General features: G+C 46.3%; 1 protein-coding gene across 1 annotated transcript in view; it reads left to right on the top strand.

The window, feature by feature from the left end:
- Nucleotides 1-7682: 7682 nt before the first annotated feature.
- Nucleotides 7683-27191, top strand: part of LRRC41 (leucine rich repeat containing 41) — a 34005-nt gene continuing 14496 nt past the window's right edge. Inside the window, exons 1-6 of the mRNA XM_068239584.1 lie at nucleotides 7683-7895; nucleotides 10406-10492; nucleotides 14023-14093; nucleotides 15613-16669; nucleotides 19216-19449; nucleotides 19557-19721. Coding sequence (XP_068095685.1) covers nucleotides 7793-7895; nucleotides 10406-10492; nucleotides 14023-14093; nucleotides 15613-16669; nucleotides 19216-19449; nucleotides 19557-19721 — 1717 coding nt within the window. The 5' untranslated portion in view covers nucleotides 7683-7792. The remainder of the gene's footprint in view (nucleotides 7896-10405; nucleotides 10493-14022; nucleotides 14094-15612; nucleotides 16670-19215; nucleotides 19450-19556; nucleotides 19722-27191) is intronic.

The raw sequence follows: 27191 nt of genomic DNA, 5'->3' as shown, positions 1-27191 counted from the left end.
TGCATTTGTGTCTGACCATTCTAAAGTCTCATACATATCTTTGCAGAATACTCTGCATTCTGAGACATGGAATCGGGCGCTGCTGCCTACGAAACAGATCAGCCAGATAATGATAGGTGGGGCACGGTTAGATTTTCTTTAAAAACAAGATATTATATTTTTGAGGCATCTAAGTTCACACTAACAGAAATTTTATTTCTGTTTATTCCCTATACAGTTCCTCCCAACCTGAAGAAAATCCGTCTGCATCAAAGCGCGGATCCTCTTCAAAATCGAGCAAGGCTCGGTCAGATATTGCTTCTAAAGATCAAGATAAAGATCATAGAAGACCAAAGAAATGTTGGGCTTGTGGCAAGGGCTGTATGCCGGGAAAATTAGTCTGCTCGGAATGTTTCTTTTCTATTCCGGTTGAAGAGGAGCCCACAGGGGATTTAAAAAATATTGTAAGGGAAATTGTGCAGCAATCATTAGCTGAACATGCCCATACTTCTGCACCACATACACGTGACTCAGATCCTGACCAACCTGAGGAGGATGAAGGTTTGGCCGTAGGATTTGACTTTTCTCTGGTCTCACCCTTTATTAAATCGATAAGAGAGGCTTTACAATGGGAAGAGGAAGAAGAGCCACAGTCTAAGAGACGTCGCTTCTTTCCGCACCTAAAAAAGAAACCCTTACCTTTCCCAGTAATGGAAGAAATTACAGAAATTATTCGGGACGAATGGTCCAAACCAGAAAGAAAGGTGTCTATGTCAAACCGTTTTTCAAAGTTATATCCGATGGAAGGAGAAATTATAACTCAGCTGGACAGCCCACCTGCGGTGGATGCTTCGGTTATCAGACTTGCTAAACATGTAACGCTACCCCTTGAGGATGTAGTATCTTTCAAGGAACCCTTAGAGAGGAAAGTGGATACCGATCTTAAACGAGCATATAGTTCTATGGGTACTGTATGTAAACCTGCTATTGCATTGACTTCCGTTTCTCGTGCTCTGAGAGTATGGACGGAGAATCTAGAAGAAGCTATCCAGAATAATGTAGATCGGAAAACCCTTATCAAGGCACTAGATGAGTTCAAATTAACCGCAGATTATATAGGCGAGGCTGCTATTGACATAATTAGAGTGGCAACACGGGCAATTTTGCATACCGTTACAGCTAAACGTGCTATGTGGATCCGTCCCTGGGCAGCAGACACGAACTCTAAGACTGCATGGTTCAGGATCCCGTATGACGGGAAAAACTTGTTTGGCCCCAAAATGGACACTGTCATCTCAAGGGTCACGGGGGGCAAATCAGGCCTCCTCCCTCAGGAGAGACGACATAGAAAGACTCGACCCAACGACAGGAGATCCTACCAGAATAAATTTAGAGATTATAGGTCTAACAAAAATTTGCAGTCCTTTTGCAGAAACTGGCAGGGTACACAAACAACCCTTTCAAGATTCAACAAGCAGAAAGGAGCCACTACTAACGCACAGCCCACAAAGTCCTTCTGATGCGGGGCTTGCCCACAAGGAGCCAGTAGGGGGGCGACTCCAGAAGTTTGCAGATCTGTGGGCGAAAAGCATAAAGGACCCTTGGGTCATAAGTACCCTGTCATGGGGTCACTACTGGACTTTCAAAGAAAAGCCCTCCTTGCCACATTTCATTCCGACGGCACTTCCAAGATTCCAAAGACTAGACATACTGAACCAATATATACAGGAACTGCTGGACAAGAAGGCAGTAGTGGAGGTAGAGCAAGATCAAAGATTTCAGGGCCTTTACTCCCTGTTGTTCTTTGTGACAAAAAAATCGGGTCAGCTACGTCCAGTCTTAGACCTTCGTGTTCTAAACGAACACATTCAGCAGGAAAGGTTCAAGATGGAATCACTGCAGACAATCATCCCAACGATCGGATTAAACGATTGGATGATAGCAATAGACTTGGCAGATGCATACCTGCATATACCCATACACAGAAAGTTTCAGCAGTATCTCAGATTTGCAGTAGGGGAGAAACACTTCCAGTTCACAGTGTTACCGTTCGGCATATGCACTGCCCCGAGGACGTTCACCAAGATACTGATCACGATTATTGCCTTACTCAGATGTCAAGGGCTCCACGTTCACCATTACTTAGACGACATCCTGCTGGTAGCATCATCAGAAGAAAGTCTTTGGTAACACAAACAGATACTGTTGAGAACTTTGCACAGATTCGGCTGGCTTGTGAACTGGCAGAAAATCAAACTCAAACCGACCCAGAGGATTGTGTTCCTGGGAGCAAAGATAGACACAACTGCAAATGCGGTCAGCTTACTTGCAGACAAGATAACATCCATTATGATGAGAGTACTACAGGTACAAGAAACCCCCCAGATATCAGCGAGACAATGCCTAGCGCTCTTGGGGTCGTTTTCTGCCGCGATACCGATGGTGAGATGGGCAAGATGGAACATGCGGGCCTTCCAGAAGGGATTCTTGGATCAGTGGGAAGGCATAGACTACCAGCAGCAGATCAATATCCTTCCCAGGATGAGAGACGAGCTAGTCTGGTGGAGCGACAGAGGAAATCTCCTCAATCATCAGAATATAATACCCTCACCTCCAATCACGATTACTACGGACGCAAGTCGGTGGGGTTGGGGAGCGCACCTACACACCAACTTTGCACAAGGCAGATGGGAGAAGGATCCAGAGGATACCCCAGCGAACGTCTTAGAGATGAGAGCAGGTGTGAGAAACCACATAGCAGACTCTTTGAGTCGCCAATGGATCGATCACAACGAATGGAGCCTCAACAGAGAAGTGTTCGAGATGATCTGCAGAACGTGGGGAGATCCACAAATAGATCTCATGGCGACACCGAAGAACTCCATGTGCACGAGATTCTTTTCGAGGTACAAGTACCAGCAGGCGGAGGGTTGGGACGCAATGTCACTCCCATGGAATTTCGAAACAGCATATATCTTCCCTCCAATTCCGATGATCCACAGAGTACTAAGGAAGGTCCAGCAGGAAACAGCCTTAGTCTTGGCGGTTCTTCCATACTGGCCTCGGAGGCCATGGTTCCCCCTGCTGCAGAGATTGATGTCAGCCCCCCCCCCATCCCATTGCCCAATCGACCAGATCTGCTGTCACAGAACAGGATCTTCCATCCACATCCAGAGCTCCTCAGTTTGATGGCATGGAGACTGAGAGGAGGAAGCTAACCGAGTTGGGATGCTGTACGGAGGTGATAGAGACCTTACTCAAGGCAAGGAAGGGTACGACTAACTTTTCCTACCACAGAACATGGAATAGGTTCATTAACTTCATTAAAGAGGAAAAGATACAAATGGAAGAAGTCAAAGTAACCACTATCTTAGCTTTTCTACAAAGGGGTGTGGATCTGGGGCTTAGTTTAAGCACCATCAAGACACAGATATCTGCCTTATCAGCTCTTACGTTCAAGAAGTGGGCCATAGAACCACTAGTGGTTCAATTCATACAGGCAGTGACTAAAATAAGGCTCCCAAAGAGGAACTGGTACACACAGTGGGACTTACCTTTAGTCCTTCAAGCTCTTACAAGAACTCCTTTTGAACCGGTGGGAAGTTGTTCTATAGTTAACCTAACATTAAAAATTGTATTCCTAACAGCAATCACCTCCGCCAGGCGCGTGTCAGAGTTACAGGCTCTAAGCTGTGATCATCCGTACGTTCAATTCTTCCCAGACAGGGTGTCACTACGTCCGATAGATGAGTTTATTCCGAAGGTGTCAAGAACGTACCACTTTAATCAAGAATGGAACCTACCAGCTTTCACGGATGACACTTCAGACCTACCAAACAGTCTTAATGTACCAGAGATACTGAAACGGTACATTGAGGAAACTAAGAACTTTCGCAAAACAAGGAGGCTGTTTATAATCCCTGCAGGCTACAGGGGAGGCCAGGCTGCTACAACAAAGACGATAGCAACATGGTTGGTGAGGGCTATCAGGATGGCCTACGGTATAATGGGCAGATCACCGCCTGAAGAAATTTCAGCTCATTCCACAAGGTCGATCTCAGCGTCTTGGGCAGCGCTAGTGAAGGTTTCACCAGAGACTATATGCCGGGCTGCCAATTGGTCATCACTCAACACATTCATTACACATTATAAAGTGGACCCAGGATTATTGTCCACAGTGCAATTTGGGAAAGAGGTGTTGTCTGCAGTGAAGACAACTATAGCCTAATTATATTATTTTCATGATGTCTGTAAAACCACAATGTTATGATTTTTATTACATTGTTTTCTGTGACTAGGAAGTTGAATAAATTACCTTATGCATCAAAATACTCCCTCCCTTAAATTTGTGTATAGTTAAATCCCCGTAGTATGCTGACATTGGCATGGAAGGAAAACGGAAAATTGTATACTCACCTTCGGTAATTTTCCTTTCCTTCCAATGACCATGTCAGCATACGGAGGGCCCACCCAGTACTTGAGTCATATTGTAGGACTAATAAAAAAGCAACTACTAAGGGGAGTGTCTGAAATTTATATAGACAGGTCCTGGAGGGGTTACAGGGCGGGACTAACCCCGTAGTATGCTGACATGGTCATTGGAAGGAAAGGAAAATTACCGAAGGTGAGTATACAATTTTCCGTTTTTCCAAACTTCCTCTTCTGCACAAGTACTTTTCTTTATTTGTGGACAGCAGCTTGCCAAATGTCCATATATTCACGGATTATCTGTAACTATACACGTACATTTTTTGCGTCTGTGACTTTCATAAGCGTAGTCCTGCCCCTCAGCTGGCATACATATGAAATCGGCGCTGGGAGACTTGGACGCAGGATACAGCTGGTATATGGCTGATCCTGCTTCTACACAAGTCCCGGCCGTGTTAATTACTATTCCCCCTCCAGGCCGCCATGGATGGTGGGGAATAATATAATTTGTCTTCCAGCGATTGCTGGTGGCCGAATTATTGTGTTTTTTAAGCAACTTCGGCTCCGTCTTCTGACGGCGCCGATGTTACTCACTGAGCGCCGCTATAGACTGATTCCCATTATAGTCTATGGCGGCGCTGACTGCGCCCAAATCTAGCAGCGCTGAAAAGCACTGCTCCGCTCAGCTGAGGCTCACTACAGAGCCGGCATTTGTCCCTCCCACTCTTTTTTTCCTGCCTTTCTTTTCTACCTGCCGCAGCCTGGGAGTAGAGATGGACCGAACCTCCGATTTTCGGTTTGTGAACCTCCCGCGAAAGTTCGGTTTGCACAAACTTTCGCGAACCGCAATAGACTTCAATGGGGAGGCAAACTTTGAAAACTAGAAACATTTATGCTGGCCACAAAAGTGATGGAAAAGCTGTTTCAAGGGGTCTAACATCTGAGTTTTTGCATGAATGAGTGGGATAGACGCCAAAAGTCCCAGGGAAAAATCTGGATTTGACGCAAAGCAGTGTTTTAAGGGCAGAAATCACATTGAATGCTAAATTGCAAGCCTAAAGTGCTTTCAAACATCTTGCATGTGTATACATCAATCAGGGAGTGTAATTAGAGTACTGCTTCACACTGACACACCAAACTCACTGTGTAACGCACCGCTGTTCGATTCCGGTCCGGAGTGGGAGTCTAAGAAACAGCTACCACCACCACACATCCAAGGAAGGCAGCAGGCATGCTGTGGGCAAAGGCGCAGGAACGGCTACCACACATCCAAGGAAGGCAGCAAGCATGGCATACATGTCCCAAGGTAGTGACCAAAAACAATGTGCACCTGTCGCACACAGACAGGTAGCGGACAGGCACAGTGACACTGCGTGCGCTCACGTAGGTAGGTAGGTGCACTGTGAACAACAGGTAGATAGGTATATGCAGTGATGGGTATTACAATGTGCACCTGTCACACACAGACAGGTAGCAGACAGGCACAATGACACTGCGTGTGCTCAGCTCACGTAGGTAGGTGGGTGCACTGTGAACAACAGGTAGGTAGGTATATGCAGTAATGCAGGGGTCTCAAACTCAATTTACCTGGGGGGCCGCAGGAGGCAAAGTCAGGATGAGGCTGGGCCGCATAAGGAATTTCACAATTGCGGCGCATCGCCGCCTCTGCCCGCCCCTCTCACTCTTCCTTCACAGAGAGGGGCGGGGAGAGGCGGTGAATGACGTCAGGAGGGGCAGAGCTGAAGCTGAAAGCTCTGCCCCTTCCAGGAAATGCCGGCAGATTGCCCCCCGGGCGATTTGGGGGCTCTGCAGCCCTTGTTTAGCGGCGGATTACTTGGGAGCACTGAAGCAAACTATAGGGAAGCTTTTGCCGGCGAGGGCCACAAAGTATTGTATCGAGGGCCGCAATTGGCCCACGGGCCACGAGTTTGAGACCCCTGCAGTAATGGGTATTACAATGTGCACGTGTCACACACACAGGTAGTCACTGAATGTGCTGGGCCTGGCAGTGGCACACACAGTAGGAATTAGCAAGGCTGATGCAACACAAATGTCAGTGGGACACACAGAAAAAAAAATAGATCACAAGAACAAGATTAGCTCTCAAAAGAGCTGTTGTGGGGTGCTATTTTAGCAATAAGAATCAGCAAGGAGTGAGCTAACAAGCCTACAAGAGCCTGACTAAGCTTTCCTTATGAGAGTCTGCAGCAGCTATCCCTTCACTAATTACTGCAGGCACAGGAGTGAGTCTACTGCCTTGCGCTGCCTGCCTTTTTAAGGGGAAGGGGGGGGAGATGGGGCTCCAGGAGGGAGTGTAGCCTAATTGGCTACAATGTGCCTGCTGACTGTGATGTAGAAGGTCAAAGTTGACTCTAATGGTGCATTATGGGGGCGAACCGAACTTCCGGAAAAGTTTGCATTCACTGGCGAACGCCAACCACTGGAAGTTCGCCGGGAACCGTTCGGGCCATCTCTGTCTGGGAGTGGACGTTCAGGAGACCAAACAGCACTCCAGGGCCACCATGTACTCACTTCCCCCTCCTACTGAGCAATACCGCCCATGCACCAACTAGGAAAATCGCTGTCCCAAGGTGGCGAGCCGCATGTGCATCTACTCCAGAGTCAGGGGCCATTCTGCCTAAGTGCTGGGAGTGCCATCTCTGTCTGGCTGTTGGATCCAGATGCAGCAATGTTCTCTATAACAATGTCAGTAAAAAATATAGTGTCAGTAAATTTTTATAATTTTTTTTTTAGTAAAAAAATTATGTGAAAGGTTGGGAACACTGTCCCAGTTGCAGAAACGTGCGCTCCCGCACTGCACCTAAGTTAACAGGAAGATTGTGTAGGATCCAGGAGGCGGAGGACGGCAGCGGCGACGGATCAATCAGGTCAATCAGGCTGGAGGAAGCCCCAGGTATGTATATATATTTTTTTATTTTCAGTTATCTCAAACGCAGCCTTCAAGTATTCTGACTGGCTGTTTTGGGTAATTCTAGCTCCAACTTTCTTAGAACTGGTCTTGAAGCAGCCCAAATGTGTGAGGTCCCCCTTTAGTGACAAAAAATACCAATTTTAAAAAAAACAAAACAAAACATGGTTTTGAATGAAACTCAGAGTCAGTAGCCACGCCTGCAGGCACATAAAATGGCTAGGAAAGGAGTAGGACATATCCTCGCATCCATTCCAACACTTTGTATTGGTTATAATTTGCTCAACAATGCCTGCCCATCACGTGACGCTCCTCCAGCGGAGCGGACGTCACGTGGGGCGCAGTGAGACGTCAGCTGACTTGTGGAAGATGGCGGCATCCCCCTCCTCCCAGTGAAGGAAGGGTGGTTCTCTCCGGTCTTGTCCGCGTGTCTCCGGGTATTGGTACTCATAAGCCATGGAGGAGGTACCGGAAGATGCTGGAGAGAGCCTCAGCTTGTTCCAGCTGTGCGCCCGAGCCGTCACCGCCAACATGGAGCGCCTGGAGGAGGAAGTTTGGGGTGAGCGTCCGCCTGGGGGAGGAGGGAAAATACACGAGCCTAGGGGAGGAGCTTATTTGTTATTGTTATGGCTTAGTGGGGGTCGAATATCTGGAAATAGGAATTTATGGAGGATATAAAGCAGTAATCATGGAACTGTTTGTGCCCAAGAACTAAACGTCTGCAGGGCTTTTGGGCGCCTTGGAAACAGAAAAAGAATCAGAGGCTGGGAAATGGCTACCCCATAACAATAGGAATACATACCTCCCAACTGTTTGAGATGAGAAAGAGGGACACTTAAGCCACACCCCCTGATCACGCCCTCATCACACCCCTAGTCACACATGCCATAAAGATTTCATAATAAAAATGTTTTATAAATCAAACAATGGTCATTTTTATTCTAGTTAATTTTCCTTCATATTAACATTTATTTTCAAATTAGTAATATATCAATTTAAAGGATGGGAATACAGTTTGGAGTCAATCAAGCACATTTTTTAGTAGATAAATATATTTATTTACATAGAAAGAGGGACAAAGTCCTGAAAGTGGGACAAATGAGGAGCAAGGAGGGACAGGTCTCCAAAAGAGGGACAGTTGGGAGCTATGGGAATATTTCGTTTTATTTACAGTCATGCTGCATTCATTTAGCTATGCTAGATTTAGTCACTGCTGTTAGCAACAATAGAATGACACAGAAAAGAAATCTAGCCTATCAAAGGATGCAGCTGCTAGTCAATAAAGAGCTAGCAAGAGACCGATCTCGCTCTAATCGAATCTGATCAGAGAGAGATCTGTGGGCTGCCCATGCAATATAGGCTGCTTCTGGATCAGAATTCAGCTTGAAATCTCTCAAGAATAGGCCACTGTTCTCTCAAAATGTTAACCCAAACCCCGTCCCCTGTGCTCTATGCATTCAAATCTCAAATGCTGCACTGTCCAGCTGCTCCCCGTTTCATCCGCTGCTTCCCCATGAGCGCCCTACGTGGTAGCCATGGATAGCATGTGGCGCTTGCTTTGCAAAGATTGTCTTCCAATTCAATAATATTGTGATATGGTCTATCAGGACACAAAATCAATAGCTGTATTGCCACCTTAACTTAGTCGTCTGCTAGTCAGCAGCTTTGATAACCTAATGCCTGGTACACACCATGCAATTTCCTGTTGGATCATTGATAATTTCTGGCATGTCCAATCTGCTCCTGTTTTAGAACGGGATCGAATGTCAGATTAGCAGAGGCTGGATAGTGTACTTGTTAAGGGCTCTGGGAGACCAGGGTCCGAATCCTGGCTAGGGTCAGTACCTATTCAGTAAGAAGTCCTTGGGCAAGACTCCCTAACACTGCAAGATGGCCTTTGAGTGCGTCCCAGTGGCTGCAGCTCTTGAGTGCTTTGAGTCCGACAGGAGAAATGCGCTATACAAATGTTAGGATTATCATTACTGCACAAAATCAATCTTAATCGGGAGCAGATTGAACACGGTGGAAATTATCTGCCCGACTCGTTCATTTGATGGTAAATTGTATCCTGTGCACCGGACATTAGAGGCAGTGGTACTAGTGCTAAAGAGTTCCCCATGGGTGTGTGCAGCATTCACTTGGATATCTAAGTATTCGTCCTCCATATACTGCACGCAGATTTTCAATAGATTGTTCCATGAAATCTATTGAACCGCAGCATTGCACAGTTTGGTACAGTACGATACTGTGGGGCATCTATCGATCGTCATTTCCCTGCCACATCCAATCATAATTCTGATCAATGTTTGCTGCAAATTGAACAAAATTTTATGTGGCTTGTAGCACTGTAGATTTCTGGCAAATTCGATCAGAGTGATTGAATCTGCCAGGAAAAAGTAATTTTGTGTATGGCCCGCTTTTGTAGGCAGGAGCTCTGAAAGTTGGATGTCTACTCTACTTAAAATAAGTATGCATGTCTTACCTTGGCAGGACATGCAGGACAATGCTGAATTATGTTGCACTGTATCTGCCGCCTGTCTTTTAATAAGGTTAGCCTTCGGTTGGGCTGCAATTCCCTGCCTGGGCTAGTGGAGATTAGAGCTGGTGAACTGGTTAGAAGAAAATCTGACTTTTTTTTTTTTTTTTTTTGCCACACGACACGGGGAAAAGACACAAGGAGTAGGAGTCCCGTGGCATGAAGTAAAAATACCGGACATGCCAGTGGGATGGGTGAGAGCTCTGGGGCCAGGGAGGAGGACAGATGGGGTAGATCTGGGCGGTCAGGGAGGCAGTGGTGGCTCCACAGATTTTCAGTCCATTCAATGTTGAAATCTATTGAAAATCTGTGTATAGAGTGCAGGCAGCCAATAGACCCCTCTTTGATCTGATAGCCTAGTAGCTTGTGTTCCGAGATCATCGCGCTTCCAATAACTTGCTTTTCTTAAGTAGCCAAAATGCAGGACAAAGTAATATTTAAAGGACACCACATAGATGGGAGTTTGGGCAGGGTATTATCATAATGAAGTAATAACTATACAGGATGCTAAGTGATACTGTATATCTGTGCAGGTCTTCCAGCAGTGATACTACAGGGCTTGCTGCCTTTACTGAACATCTACTACCTGGAACGGATTGAACCAACTGCTGTAAAGAAAGGTGAGTCTTCCAGATACCTGAAGTAAAGATCCTGACACCAAAAAGCGTTTTGCGGGTCGTTTTTGTTGTTAACCTCTTGTGGACCACAGGTTTACACCAGGGCTATGGAGTTGGTACAAAAATCATCTGACTCCTCAGTTTATGACTCCGGGTACCCAAAATCACTCCGACTCCTTAGTCTAATTTTTTACAAAGGCTATGGATTTGGTTCAAAAATCATCCGATTCCGACTTCTCAGTTTATGAAACCACCGACTCTGACTCCAGGTACCCAAAATTGCTCCAACTCAGACTCCTTGACTCTGACTCCACAGCCCTGGTTTACACACATACCTCTCCATTCACCCTCCCCTTCCCCATGCCCTAGTGACCAGGATTTTTTTTTCAGCTGCAGCTTTAACAATTTATTACTCGCCCATTCAGTCAACTTAGCAGCCAATTTAATCGTACCTTCTTTTCTGCCGTCAAATAGAGCTTTCTGTTGGTGGTATCTGATTGCTGCTGCAATTTTTTTTTAATTATTATTATTAATATTATTATTTTAGTTTTTTTAATAACTAAAGCTATTTTTTATTTTCATCCTTCCCTCCCCCCGAGATCCAATCACTATGATCGCTTCTCATAAGCATCAACCTAAGAGAGGGATTAAATTGTGAGCCACTCCAAGGGACAGCTAAGTGACAAAGCTGTCCCCTGTACAGTGCTGCGCTAGATCGCAGCGCTGTACAAATGAAAATAGTTGTTATGTGGTGTTTTTATCAGCCTTCCAGCTCTGATCGCGGCTGGGAGGCTGATCACGGATCCCCGCTGTGCGTCACGCATCATGGAATACAAGCGCATGCCCTGCTGATTCCCACCTCCAGAACGGCAATCAAGTTGGACGATCCTGGGGGAGTCACTCTGCGGCCGCCAATTGGCGTTAGGCGGTCGCAGAGCTTCCTTCGACTCACATTAAAATTGGGGCAATTTTGCCACGATTTTACAGTGATTTTAACCACTGTAAGACCACTCCACGTCAATGGGCGTGGCTGCCGCGGCAGCCCCGGGACCACCTAACGCTGGAGCCGGCTACTGAAGGAGATCACACGCAAGGTGCGCGCACATCTCCTTCTCGGGGGGCGGAGCTCCGCCCCTTCAGTCTCCGAGCGGCTATTGCCACTCGGGAGGATCTTAGACGGCGTGATCGCCGTCTATTTACACAGTACAGCGCTGTGATCAGCAGCAGCACTGTACTGGGGGCAGCCGTGTGACACGGCTGTCCCCCTGGGGGACAGGAGAGCGATCGGCTCTCATAGGCAGAAGCCTATGACAGCCGATCGCGTGATTGGCCGGCTGGGGGGAGGGGAGGGGATTGGGGTAAAAAAAAAAAAAAACTAGTAAAAAATATTAAAAAAATATGAACATAAATATTTATTTAAAAAAAATAATCACAAGGGGGGGGGGGGGGGGGGCGATCAGACCCCACCAACAGAGAGCTCTGTTGGTGGGGAGAAAAGGGGGGGGGGGAATCACTCCTGTGCTGTGTTGTGCGGTCCTGCAGCTTGGCCTTAACCACCCTGGCGTTTTATTGAGATCGCCAGGGCGGCTGCGGGAGGGTTTTTTTTTAATTAAAAAAAAACTATTTCATGCAGCCAACTGAAAGTTGGCTGCATGAAAGCCCACTAGAGGGTGCTCCGGAGGCGTTCTTCCGATCGCCTCCGGCAAGCATAAGTAACAAGGAAGGCTGCAATGAGCAGCCTTCCTTGTTTGGCTTTCCTCGTCGCTATGGCGATGAGCGGAGTGACGTCATGGACGTCAGCCGCCTCCGATCCAGCCCTTAGCGCTGGCCGGAACTATTTGTTCCGGCTGCGCAGGGCTCGGGCGGCTGGGGGGACCCTCTTTCGCCGCTGCTTGCGGCGGATCACCGCAGAGCGGCGGCGATCAAGCAGCACACGCGGCTGGCAAAGTGCCGGCTGCGTGTGCTGCTTTTTATTTTATCAAAATCGGCCCAGCAGGGCCTGAGCGGCACCCTCTGGCGGTAATGGACGAGCTGAGCTCGTTCATACCGCTAAGGTGGTTAAAGCTGCAGTGGCCAATTATGAAAAAAACAGCCTGGTCTTTAGGGGGGTTTACCACTGTGGTCCTCAAGTGGTTAAAGAGCCACTGAAGTGAAAAAAAATATATGTTTGTATGTGTAGTACAGCTAAGAAATAAAACATTAGGAGCAGAGACATAAGTCTAATATTGTTTCCAGTACAGGAAGAGTTAAGAAACTCCAGTTGTTATCTATGTAAAAGAGCCATTGAGCTCCACGACTTTCAAAGTCGCAGAGAGCTCTGTCTTCTGAAGCTTATTATCTCACGTATCAGTCACTGTATTGTTTTTTCTTTCCTGCAGAGGACAGTTCAAAAGTTCACAAGCCTGCTATGTAAAATCATATAGAATGCGGAGTAGTGTGTAAACTGCAAATATTAGAGAATGATGCATGTTATAAGAAAACACTATATAACTGAAAATAAAAATATGAGAATATTTTCTTTGCTACTAATGTTCTTATTATTATCCTTAATACACAACCACAGTAGCACAGACTTGCTTGGGCTCTGCTGTTTCCACCGAAGTCTGATCGGGTCAGTGCTACTTCACATGCACGTGCTGTCAACAACCCCTTGGAGGAGACGGCACTGGAAATGACTGGTGGAGAAGGACGGGGGTAGCATTTGGGGGATCCCTCTCCCAAGGCTAATACTTATTTTGGGCACTTTTTTCCCCCTAAAGGTACACTTTAAAGGGAGATATGCCAGCCTCCACACTCCTCTCACTTGAGGCTGCTTTATAGTGACACTGAAGGGACAAAAAAACTCACGATATAATGAATTCGTTGTGTAGTACGGATAATTAATAGAACATTAGTAGAAAAGAAAATGTCATTTTTATTTTCAGGTATATAGCTTTTTTTTATAACATTGGATCATTCTCTAAAAATTGCAGTTTCCACAATATGCTCAGCATTTTAAATGATTTCACAGAGCAGGCTACTGACTCTTTGAACTTTTCTCTGCAGAAAAACCATAAACAAAGAAGAAACTATGAGAGACAGTTGAGTGCTTCAAAAGACAGTGCTGTCCATGACTTTATAAAGTTGCAGATCTCACAGAAGCTCTTTTGCATAGATAACTGATGTTTCTTAACTCTTCCTGTACTGGAAACCAATATGAGACTCATATCTGTGCTGCTAATGTTTTATTTCTTATCAGTACTACACATACAAATCATTATATCATAAGTTTATTTTCATTCAGATTCCCTTTAAACAATTCTTGAAAAATGTGACTTTCAACTAAAGTCACATTTTCAGACAGGAGACGCTTGCCTCTTCCTTTGAGACATTTTTCAAGGAATGATTACAAAGATCGAGGGGAGGATGAACAATGTACAATGGTATGTGCATTCAACCTGAACATACCTCTGTGCTTAGCATAGATAGATTTGCCTCATTTCAGGTATACTTCATAACTGTCATACATTTTTTTCCTTGTCGTCTTTCCATAGGACTTTCCACTCAGTCTATCTGGTACAAGTTGTGGAATGACATCATGAAGAACAAACCAACTAGATTCATGGTGAGCCACGGTATTGGGCAGTACTTGGCTGTGTGATGGGGAAAAGGCCTCTGTGGGGATCTGGGGCTGTGATGTGGAGAAAGCAGATCAGTAATGGGGATCATTTATTGCAGTGGTGGGATCAGGAAACAAAATTCAAATAAACAGACTATGTAAGGAAGATCAAATACTTTCCTCCTTGTTTGCCTCCCAGAATCCCCCCCCCCCCCCCCCCCCCCCAAATAACTTGCTATTCTTTACTGATGCACTATAAGCCTCTGGCTGTTTTTTGTTTGTTTTTTTCTTTTTTTTTTACGCAGATCAGTAAAATAGTGCTGGGGCAAACTGCAGTACCTTTAACCCAATCAAACATTTTTATACAGGCCTGACATCAGTAAAACTGTGATTGTGGGTTAAGCCCGGTACACCCCTCTAATAAATTTTGATTGGCCAATGTTGCCACCTCCGTGTAGTATGAGGGCCAACAGATTTCAAATACTATGAACAGATTGTGTTTGTAAGCTCTCATACTTCATATAGGTGGTAACATTGGCCAGTGATAGGCCAATCAAAATTGTATGTGTATGTGCCATTAAGCTGTGTACACATGCAGTATAAATTCTGCCCATAAAAAAAAGTTCCCTGTACTTTTTCCACAGCTTTGGTTACTCAGTGGGAGTTTTCCATAACTATCTCCTCCTCTTCTTTAATATTGTTCTGTTTTTTTTTTTGTTTGTTTTTTTTTCCCCCCCAAGTTTGTTTTGGTTTTTTTTAAAGACAAATAAATCATATTGAACAAATTTGACTGCGAAAACAGATGGACATTTGTTTCCATATACCGTACATACTCGCATATAAGCCGAGGTACCCACTTTTCCCTCAGAATCCTGGAAAAAGTGATTGATTTGCGTATAAGTCCCCTCCCCAGTATAGCCCTCTCCACAGTAGCCAGATGTGCCCCCAATACAAGTCATCCCCTCTCCTCATAGCCAGATGTGCCCCAAGGATGATACAGCTGTGTCTCAAAATGATACTGGATGGCGTCATAGATATGAGACACAGCGCTTGCCACACAGGAAGAATCCCCAATGATTGCACAGCTGACACGTGGCTTGCATGCTGCGCTCCACAAGCCAGGGGACACAGGTAGTCTTGCGCAGCGCACTCTGCACACCATGTTGCAGGTGATGGGGGCACGGACACAGCAGGGAGCCAGCTGGGAAGAGCAGGATTACTAGTGCACAATCCTGTGCCACTAATAAAAACTGCTCCACCATTCGTTCTGACCCACTGACTCGCATATAAGCCAAGGGGGTAACTTTTCAGCACATTTTTGTGATAACAAATTAGGCTTCTAGGTATATTTAATAGTAATGTTTCAAAAGTGCGTTTTGCACATATTGGTGATAAAATGGCTGAAGCTAAATGTTTCAGTTACTGTGAGGTTCGCCTTTCTATTGACCGCAGGTATGGGGTTTGCCAAAATGATGTGACGAAGGTGACTTCTGGCATTCATAACTGACTTTTTGTTTGGTTTCAGACTGTGACATGTTGGAGAAAGAAGTTTCTGGAAACTCTTTTTCACAGTGTGTTACGTGGAACGTTGGACGTGTCCTCTGATTCGCGCCTGTACGACCACCGCTTCTCCCCATTGGAGCACAGTTCTCGTCATGTGTCGGAGCTCACCATCTTTGGCAAACAGCAGGGAGTATCGGAGTTCACCCCTACCGTGTTGGAACGTCTTTCCCAATCCGTGGAGTGCCTGAAATTGCTGCACTTGCGTCTGTCTGACCCAGAAACTCAGAAACACTTGAGACTGCTGCTTCACCATCTCATCCACCACGGCCAGGTCCATAAATTGTCAGTGCTATCCTGGCCACGTCCAGATAAAGAGCTGCTGGTTATGATTCTGACTATCAGTGCTGGGTACTGGCCAGATCATACCAATCTCCCCTGTACTGTCTGTGCCCAGGCACCTGAATGTCATCCACCACAGAACTCCTGGGGCCCAGAGGAGGTGGGCAGCCAAAGTGCCTTGTTAAGCCTTCAGCCTCTAAACATCAACCAGAATGTCCCCCCGGACCACCTTGAAACAGGGACACCTGGGTCACCGGTGAAGGAGAGGAGCACCAGTGAAACAATGGCTCTTGAGCAGTATGAGACAGGGGCTTCTGGACTTAAGGACAAAGGTCAAAGCGCCAACAATGAGAATGTTACCCCAGAGCAGCCACAGGCTGGTATCCCTGGATCTCTGGTGGAACAGACTGGGCACAATACCTCGAATGAACCGGACCACAACGCTTCAACTACCTCAGTTATCAGAAGTGTGCCTGGCCCAGAGCCCCAAGGGTCTCTGTCCTCTGATTCCAACGACTTGTATGACTTTATCTTCACTTTTCCCTCTGCGACAGAAAGTGAAGACTCTGCCAATGAGGACTCTGTTGTGGCAGCACCACTTCTGCAGAGCAGCATGCGCTTCCGTGGAGTTAGAGCTCTAAATTTGCACAGTGTCTTCCTGACTCCGGCCACCTGTAGCTCTCTGTGCCAACTCCTACGCTCCTGGGTGACATTAGAGAGACTGACCATGGCATACAATGGTAAGCAAAGTGGTGCATTATTGGATACAGAGAGGCCTTCTAAGGCCCTTTCTCCAATTCCTGCATTACCTCTTTATTGGTGCTAAATTGTTAAGGTGGACCTGAACTCTTGCACTGGACAGAAGGAAAACATACAGAAATCCATCCTGCATGTTTTTAGAAAGTTGAGCCTGTCTAATTCCCTCTCATCTGTGACTAATCACAAGTGCAATTTAATCTCTCAGCTGTGTCAGCTCCGCAATGTCGGCAGGTTTGGCAAAGCGGCTAATTTGTAGACACGGGTTGTTAACCCTATGTCTGCTTCCATGAAAGCAGGAAGTAGACGCACTGCAGATTTATTGCAGGTTTTCTGTCAGCTGTAACAAAGTGTTTTTCTTTAGAGGTTACTATGCTGTTGCTTATCTTTCAGAGCAGAGAGGAAGTTTTGAGTTCAAGTCCGCTTTTAAAGTGTACCAGAGACGAGATTTAATAAAAGTTTTATACATGCCTGGGGCTTCCTCCAGCCCCATCCGCACGGATCGCTCCCACGCCTCTGTCCTCAGTCTTCTCCAGCTGTGGTACCGGGTCCCGTAACTTCGGGCAGTCACGGCCAGCCTGCGCAAGAGAAGTGCGCTTTCTACGTATCTCTCCAGCAGCTGGAGAAGGCTGAGGACGGCGGCGTGGGAGTGATCCATGTGCATGCGGCTGGAGGAAGCCCCGGGTATGTATAAAACTTTTATTAAATCTGGTCTCTGGTTTCCTGTAATGATCATCTCTGTATGTACTTTGAATAGTGGTAATCATTCGGACTATTAACTTCTCTCCCCTTACACTGTAACTGTCCTTAGAAATCAGGTTCTGGTTCTCTGTATTATGCGCCTGTTAAGTATACAGTTATGGGGAAGGTGGGGGCGGGGGCTTGTCTCTATAGCTACTGCACTGGATAAGCAGTCAGTTCTTCAGGAAACATACCGGGCTGGTTACCATTAAGATGGCAGCGAAGCTAAAGCAGAGATCTGAGCTTATAGCTCATGTAAGCAAATATGACTTCCTTTGTGTACAAAATTAATTACAAACTTAGACTACAGTAGAATCTCATTATAGTAAACCTCTGGATATAGTAAACTCAGTTCTCAGCAAATGCAACTGTATAAATATACAATGTATGACCCCTTCTGATATAGTAAACTACTTTTCCTGGTCCCTTGGAGTAATATAATACAGCAGAGTCACTGTTATCCGGAACTCAACTAACTGGAAGTCTCAATCATCCAGCACAAATCGCCGGCAGCACTCACAGTGGTGAAGGTCAACTTCTTAGGCTGTCACTGGGCTCTGCTGGGTTCCACGCCTCCTCCTAAGGTCAATAAACTTTCAATTACTATGTTTTAATATTTAATACAGAGTTCATGGTATGTATACAGAGTAGAGTATAGTAGTAGTTCAGGGTATGTATATAGAGTGGAGTATAGTAGTAGTTCAGGGTATGTATATACATCAACAGAAAAAAAACATACTAAACCCTATTCAAAGAAAACCTGAACTGAAAATTAAAAGTAAAAATAAACATGCACAAGTCGTACTTCCCTCCTGTGTAGTCTACTCCTCAATCTCTTTCTCCTCTCCCACATCCTGTTTGTCCACTATGATAAAGGGAATTCTCCATCCTACATTTTGAAAATGACCATTACCCCATAACATCATTCTGGTCAACACACTGTTCAACTGTAACACTGTCCACGTGAGCCATAGGGAAACATGGACATTACCTAGCACATCAGTTGTCCTCTCAGCTATAACTGACAGCAACTGATATATAACTGACAGCAACTGATCTATTTCAGTTCTGACAAAATGTTGTCAGAACTGGAAGGGATTATTTTCAGAAGAAAATGGTGAACTTTTGTTTTGAGAGGATCTGATGGCAAGGCAACTATGTAATGTTAATTTAAAGTTACCACATGTGTTTATTTTAAATAATTTTACTCAGTTCAGGTTCCCTTTAAAGAGAGTCTGAAGCGATTTAGAATACCTGTTTTTGTTAAGCAGATAGCATCAGCATTATAATCCAAACTGATTCGCCACATCACCGCGGCAGAACGAGGTCTTAATCCCTCAGAAATCCCCAGGCCAAAATTCTGATTCTGCTTCCTGGTAGAGGCAGAGCTTTGCGTAGTAGCTCTGCCTCCAGTCCAGTCATTCTCCGCCGATCTCCGCCTCTCCCTGCCCCTCTGTCTTCTTTCACTGAGAGGGGCAGGGAGATCGGCGGTGGTTGAGTGGACTGGAGGCAGAGCTGCTGTGCAAAGATCTACCTCCCCCGGGCAGCAAAATCTGTGACTTGGAAAGTCATGGAATTTTGCCCCGGGATTTCAAGGGAAACCACTATAGAGGAGGCGGCCTGGAATAGGAGGCGGCAGCACTGTCTCTCCCACATTTGACATCGTATCCCCCCCCCCCCTCCAGATTGCTGGCGGATTGTATCAAAAGTCTGTTAGAAAATCGCTTCATGTATGGCCAGATGAGTTATTTGGGCATTATTCCTCATTACTGTTTTGTCTTCCTCTCAGATATACAGACCAATATCAGTCTGCTGTTGGATGCTCTGTCAGAGCTGTCCCGGGACCCCCGCTGCAGCCTCACTGCTTTCTCTTTGAGTGACTTCATTACTTATATCAGTACTCTGGACCTGGCACAGATCATCTTGCGCACATTTCCTGGGCTGCAGTCTCTGCTGCTCTGCTATGATGTGGAGGAAAGCAGTGATAGGGTGGTGGTGGCTGCGGAGCCAGCAGAATTCACAGGTAAAGCCTTCCCACTTATTCTCCTAATGCTGCTCTCTGTTGGCTCCTCTGAGCTATGACAGGTGCTGGGCGCAAGCTCTGTTTAGTAACTTCATTTATTTCTGCAGAGAATCGCTTGAAACAGCTGGACCTTCGCTTCCCTCATAACCCACTAGATGTGGAGCGTTTAGTGTCGGCACTAAAGGCATCCCCCTCATTGGTGGAACTCTCTCTGGACAATTCTGTTATCTTACTTCAGGAAGACGTTAAGCGTGTTCTAATGACGATCACAGGTAACCACGCCTAATTCATTAACCTGTTTGGGACTGGGACTTCAGGCTGCTTTTTCCTTTGCCGTCTTCATCCGCCTCCTGGATCCTCCGCGGTTCAGTCCGGACTGCGTCCGACTGGTGCTGACTGACGGGATTATTGGACTGAATTGTGAAGGATCCAGGAGGCAGAGGAGGATGGCTGGCAAGGGAATGAGCAACCTGAAAAGGGCTGGAGGAAGCCCAACGTATGTTTCATTTTTTTATTTGCCCTTCTCAGCTACACTTTAACCACTTCCGGGTGTTTTTGCTGATCTGTGCTGCGGGGGCTCTTCAGCCCGCAGCACAGATCAGATAGCAGGCAGGGCGATCAGACTTCCCCCCCCCCCTTTTTTCCCCACTAGGGGGATGTCCTGCTGGGGGGGGTCTGATCGCCGCTGGCTGCTTGCGCTTGCGGGGGGGGGGGCTCTTCAAAGCCCCCCTCCGCAGCGCTTTCTGGCTTCCTTTCCCATCCCTCCCTCTCCCTCCCCCTGTGAGCGGCGCAGGACGGATTTCCGTCCTGCGCCGCCTCAGATAGGCTTCAGCCTATCAGATGCCGGCGATCCCCGGCCAATCAGAGGCCGGGGATCGCCGATCTCCTCTACGGCGCTGCTGCGCAGCAGTGCCGTATGTATGTAAACAGCGGGGAAGATCTTCCCCGCAGGGAGTTCACGGAGACACCCTCCGTGAACTGACATGGAACGGCCGCTCGGTTTCCATGGAAACCACTTCAGGATTCAGGGGCGTACTTAAGCGTACGCAGAATCCTGAAGTGGTTAAAGGGAATCTTTTGCATGTGTAGTACAGCTAACAAATAAAACATTAGAAGTAGAGACATAAGTCTAATGTTGTTTCCAGTACAGGAAGAGTTAGGAAACTCCAGTTGTTATCTATGCAAAAGAGCCACTGATCTCTACGACTTTCAAAGTGGCAGAGAGCTCTGCCTTCTGAAGCTTTTTATCTCAACTGTCAGTCATTGTATTTTCTTTTTCTCTGCAGAGGACAGTTAAAAAGTTCACTAGCCTGCTCTGTAAAATAATTTAGAAAGTAATGCTGAGTAGTGTGCAAACTGCAAATATTACAGAATGGTACACTGTTATAAAAAACACTATATACGGTAACTGAAAATAAAAATGAGAATATTTTCTTTGCTATGAATGATCTAGTAATTATCTGTACCACACGACCACCAATCCATTATTTAATGAAAAAGAAAAAAAATTGCTTCATTTTCTCTTTAAAGCCAGTGTTTACCAATTTAAAAATACAAAAGTCAGATACTCACCTAAGGAGAGGGAAGGCTCGGTCCTAATGAGCCTTCCCTCTCCTCCCTCGGTGCTGCGCTGGCTCCCCCGTTTGCCGCCGCAGGGACTTCGGAGGTCTTCGGGAGCACTCGGGCTTCCGAAGACGGGCCGCTCCATACTACGCACGCGCGAGTGCGTCATAGAGGGCGCTCGCGCATGCGTAGTATGGAGCGGCCTGTCTTTGGGAGCCAGAGTGCTCCCGAAGGCTTCCGAAAGCTCACTTCGGCTACGGAAGTGGCAGTATTTGACCGAACTGGTCGAATACTGCCACGGGGGATCCTGCGCGGGACCGGGCACCGGGAGAGGAGAGGGAAGGCTCATTAGGACCGAGCCATTACCTCTCCTTAGGTGAGTATCTGACTTTTTGATTTTTAAGTTGGTAAACATTCACTTTAATGGCCAGAGCCCTTTTTTTTTTTTTTTTTTTTTTAATATATTTCACATCCTACTCACTGATTGGCTCACAGTTATCAGGGGGACAATGAAATCAGCTACTGACCGAGGTACGGAACTGAGTTTTGTGCCAGCTAAGACGCTCGGTGGTGTCCCGTGAAGGGGAGCTGACAGTGTTAAAACTACACCGTATCAGGTTTAGGCTTAAGTGCGCCGTAGTTTTAACTGCACGCATGCAGTCCCGGATCGTTTAACCACTTCACGACCGCCCCCAGCCGATGGGCGGCGGCAAAGTCCGGGCCCAAACGACCGCAATACGCCCATCGGCGGGGGCGGCTGCGGGAGTGGTTATGCGGCGATCGCGTCATTCGTGACGCGATCAGCCGCCGGGGACTGGCTCCGCCCACCGCTCGTAGTAACCCGCCGGCCGTTCGGAAGCGCCGGCGGGTTACTAGCACCCGGATCGCCGCACTTACATTGTATAATAGGCTTTGTAATGTATACAAAGCCTATTATACTGGCTGCCTCCTGCCCTGGTGGTCCCAGTGTCCGAGGGACCACCAGGGCAGGCTGCAGCCACCCTAGTCTGCACCCAAGCACACTGATTTCCCTCCCCCTGCCCCCTGATCGCCCACAGCACCCCTCAGACCCCCCCCTGCCCACCCCCCAGACCACTGTTTGCACCCAGTCACCCCCCTAATCACCCATCAATCACTCCCTGTCACTATCTGTCAACGCAATTTTTTTTTTTATCCCCCCCCCTGCCCACTGCCCCCTCCTGATCACCCCCCCACCCCTCAGATTCTCCCCAGACCCCCCCAGACCCCTCCCCCCGTGTACTGTATGCATCTATCCCCCCTGATCACCCGTCAATCACCAGTCAATCACCCCCTGTCTCTGCCACCCATCAATCAGCCCCTAACCTGCCCCTTGCGGGCAATCTGATCACCCACCCACACCAATAGATCGCCCGCAGATCCGACGTCCGATCACCTCCCAAATCCATTGTTTACATCTATTCTCTCCTCTAAACACCCACTAATTACCCATCAATCACCTATCAATCACCCCCTATCACCACCTGTCACTGTTACCCATCAGATTAGACCCTAATCTACCCCTAGCGGGCACCCAATCACCCGCCCACACGCTCAGACCCCCCTTTATCAATTCGCCAGTGCAATATTTACATCTGTTATTCCCTGTAATAACCCACTGATCACCTGTCAATCACCTATCAATCACCCCCTGTCACTGCCACCCATCAATCACCCCCTGTCACTGCCACCCATCAATCAGCCCCTAACCTGCCCCTTGCGGGCAATCTGATCACCCACCCACACCAATAGATCGCCCGCAGATCCGACATCAGATCACCTCCCAAATCCATTGTTTACATCTATTCTCTCCTCTAAACACCCACTAATTACCCATCAATCACCTATCAATCACCACCTGTCACTGTTACCCATCAGATTAGACCCTAATCTACCCCTTGCGGGCACCCAATCACCCGCCCACACGCTCAGATTGCCCTCAGACCCCCCTTTATCAATTCGCCAGTGCAATATTTACATCTGTTATTCCCTGTAATAACCCACTGATCACCTGTCAATCACCTATCAATCACCCCCTGTCACTGCCACCCATCAATCACCCCCTGTCACTGCCACCCATCAATCAGCCCCTAACCTGCCCCTTGCGGGCAATCTGATCACCCACCCACACCAATAGATCGCCCGCAGATCCGACATCAGATCACCTCCCAAGTGCAGTGTTTACATCTCTTCTCTCCTCTAAACACCCACTAATTACCCATCAATCACCCCCTATCACCACCTGTCACGGTTACCCATCAGATTAGACCCTAATCTGCCCCTTGCGGGCACCCAATCACCCGCCCACACCTCAGAACGTCCTCAGACCCCAGCCCTGATCACCTCGCTAGTGCATTGCTTGCATCTATTTCCCCCCTCTAATCACACCTTGAGACACCCATCAATCACCTCCTGTCACCCCCTAGCACACCTACCCATCAGATCAGGCCCTAATTTGCCCCGTGTGGGCTCCTGATCACTCGGCCAAACCCTCAGGTCCCCCTCAGACCCCCTTCCGATCACCTCCCCAGTGCATTGATTGCATCTATTTTCCCCTCTAACTGCCCCCTGAGACACCCATCAATCACCTCCTGTCACCCCCTAGCACTCCTATCCATCAGATCAGGCCCAATACAACCTGTCATCTAAAAGGCCACCCTGCTTATGACCGGTTCCACAAAATTTGCCCCCTCATAGACCACCTGTCATCAAAATTTGCAGGTGCTTATACCCCTGATCAGTCATTTTGAGAAATTTGGTTTCCAGACTACTCACAGTTTTGGGCCCGTAAAATGCCAGGGCAGTATAGGAACCCCACAAGTGACCCCATTTTAGAAAGAAGACACCCCAAGGTATTCTGTTAGGTGTATGATGAGTTCATAGAAGATTTTATTTTTTGTCACAAGTTAGCGGAAATTGATATGTATTGTTTTTTTTTTTTTCACAAAGTGTCATTTTCCGCTAACTTGTGACAAAAAAAAAATCTTCTATGAACTCACCATACTCCTAACAGAATACCTTGGGGTGTCTTCTTTCTAAAATGGGGTCACTTGTGGGGTTCCTATACTGCCCTGGCATTTAAGGGGCCCTAAACCGTGAGCAGTAGTCTAGAATCCAAAGGCCTCAAAATGACCTGTGAATAGGACGTTAGGCCCCTTAGCGCACCTAGGTTGCAAAAAAGTGTCACACATGTGGTATCGCCGTACTCAGAAGAAGTAGTATATTGTGTTTTGGGGTGTATTTTTACACATACCCATGCTGGGTGGGAGAAATCTCTCTGTAAAAGGACAATTGTGTGTAAAAAAAAATCAAACAATTGTCATTTACAGAGATATTTCTCCCACCCAGCATGGGTATGTGTAAAAATACACCCCAAAACACATTATACTACTTCTCCTGAGTACGGCGGTACCACATGTGTGGCACTTTTTTGCACCCTAAGTGCGCTAAGAGGCCCAAAGTCCAATGAGTACCTTTAGGATTTCACAGGTCATTTTGCGACATTTGGTTTCAAGACTACTCCTCACGGTTTAGGGCCCCTAAAATGCCAGGGCAGTATAGGAACCCCACAAATGACCCCATTTTAGAAAGAAGACACCCCAAGGTATTCCGTTAGGAGTATGGTGAGTTCATAGAAAATTTTATTTTTTGTCATAAGTTAGCGGAAAATGACACTTTGTGAAAAAAAACAATTAAAATCAATTTCCGCTAACTTGTGACAAAAAAAAAAAATCTTCTATGAACTCACCATCCTCCTAACGGAATACCTTGGGGTGTCTTCTTTCTAAAATGGGGTAATTTGTGGGGTTCCTATACTGTCCTGGCATTTTAGGGGCCCTAAACCGCGAGGAGTAGTCTTGAAACGAAATTTCTCAAAATGACCTGTGAAATCCTAAAGGTACTCATTGAACTTTGGGCCCCTTAGCGCAGTTAGGGTGCAAAAAAGTGCCACACATGTGGTATCGCCGTACTCAGGAGAAGTAGTATAATGTGTTTTGGGGTGTATTTTTCCACATACCCATGCTGAGTGGCAGAAATATCTCTATAAATAGACAATTGTGTGTAAAAAAAAATAAAACAATTGTCATTTATGGAGATATTTCTCCCACCCAGCATGGGTATGTGTAAAAATACACCCCAAAACACATTATACTACTTCTCCTGAGTACGGCAATACCACATGTGTGGCACTTTTTTGCAGCCTAACTGCGCTAAGGGGCCAAAAGTCCAATGAGCATCTTTAGGCTTTACAGGGGTGCTTACAATTAGGCACCCCCCAAAATGCCAGGACAGTGAACACACCCCACAAATGACCCCATTTTGGAAAGTAGACACTTCAAGGTATTCAGAGAGGAGCATAGTGAGTCCGTGGCAGATTTCATTTTTTTTTTGTTGCAAGTTAGAAGAAATGGAAACTTTTTTTTTTTTCTTTTTTTTGTCAGAAAGTGTCATTTTCCGCTAACTTGTGACAAAAAATAAAATCTTCTATGAACTCACCATGCCTCTCACTGAATACTTTGGGATGTCTTCTTTCCAAAATGGGGTCATTTGGGGGGTATTTGTACTATCCTGGAATTTTAGCCCCTCATGAAACCTGACAGGTGCGCAGAAAAGTCAGAGATGCTTGAAAATGGGAAAATTCACTTTTGGCACCATAGTTTGTAAACGCTATAACTTTTACCCAAACCAATAAATATACACTGAATGGGGTTTTTTTTATCAAAAACATGTTTGTCCACATTTTTCGCGCTGCATGTATACAGAAATTTTACTTTATTTGAAAAATGTCAGCACAGAAAGTTAAAAAAATCATTTTTTTGCCAAAATTCATGTCTTTTTTGATGAATATAATAAAAAGTAAAACTCGCAGGAGCAATCAAATAGCATCAAAAGAAAGCTGTATTAGTGACAAGAAAAGGAGGTAAAATTCATTTAGGTGGTAGGTTGTATGACCGAGCATTAAACCGTGAAAGCTGCAGTGGTCTGAATGGAGAAAAAGGCTCTGGTCCTTAAGGGGCGAAAAGACTGTGGTCCTCAAGTGGTTAATGGCGGTGTATGCCTAATTATTGACAACTTTGTGTGATGAGGTATACACTGCCACTAGTGTCTCTTGTGTGTGAGCAGAGTGTATCGGTTACCTCCCTTACATGTAATCAAGGTGTATTCCATCACTGACAACTATTAACTCTGACCATGTACCCCGTCAATGCCAACTCCTGCTTGTGATAAGAGTGAGCTCTGTCACTGGCACCTCATGCACATGATCAGGGTGAGCCCAGTCATTGAGGGTGTACCCCTGTGTCACGGGTGTCAAGAGATGACGTTATGTCGTGGTAGGTCTGGTTTGGTGAAGGGATCCTGCAGACAGACATGAGCAGAAATCCCGCAAACCCATAAAACCATACAGGGGAAAGGAGGAGTGGAAGCCACTTTGGATGAAACAAAACGGTTGGTACACACATGAGGCATAGATCTGGGACAGGCATAACACCAGAAGTTTATAGCCAACATGTCTCCAGGTTTAGTGACAAATAAAGATCCAGTTTAAGTAGCAAAGGGAGAGTGGATATTGTTTGTGTGGCCAGCATCATCTTGTGATCGAATAATCTAGGTCAGGAGTGTACAATACGAGCGGGGAGACAAAAAAGGGGACTACAGAGCTGCATGGATGAGAGAGGGGAGTGTTTTCCAAGGGAGAGGCGATTAAGTGCTGCCATCCAGGTACTCAGCTTGGATGTGTAAGAGCAAGTAGAGAAGAAAAGTACCTTATCGTGCTGGAAAGGTGCCATTAGGGCAACGTGGTCGGGCCTCAATCCATCGGTGATCCTCCTCCTGGATCAGTAAAAAACATTTAATTACATTTAAAGAGACACTGAAGCAAAAAAAATAAAAAATAAAAATGATTTTGTATGTGTAGTACAGTTAAGAAATAAAACATTAGGAGCAGAGCCATAAGTCTAATATTGTTTCCAGTACAGGAAGAGTTAAGAAACTCCAGTTGTTATCGGTGCAAAAAAGCCATTGAGCTCCACGACTTTCAAAGTTGCAGAGAGCTCTGTCGTCTGAAGCTTATTATCTCAAGTGTCTGTAAATGTATTTTCTTTTTCTCTGCCAGAGGACAGATCAATAGTTCTCAAGACTGCTCTGTAAAGACATTTAGA

This window comes from Hyperolius riggenbachi, chromosome 6, assembly GCF_040937935.1.
Source record: "Hyperolius riggenbachi isolate aHypRig1 chromosome 6, aHypRig1.pri, whole genome shotgun sequence".
NCBI lineage: Eukaryota > Metazoa > Chordata > Amphibia > Anura > Hyperoliidae > Hyperolius > Hyperolius riggenbachi.
Note: the sequence above shows the minus strand (reverse complement) of the source record. Positions and strands in the feature narration are given on the sequence as shown.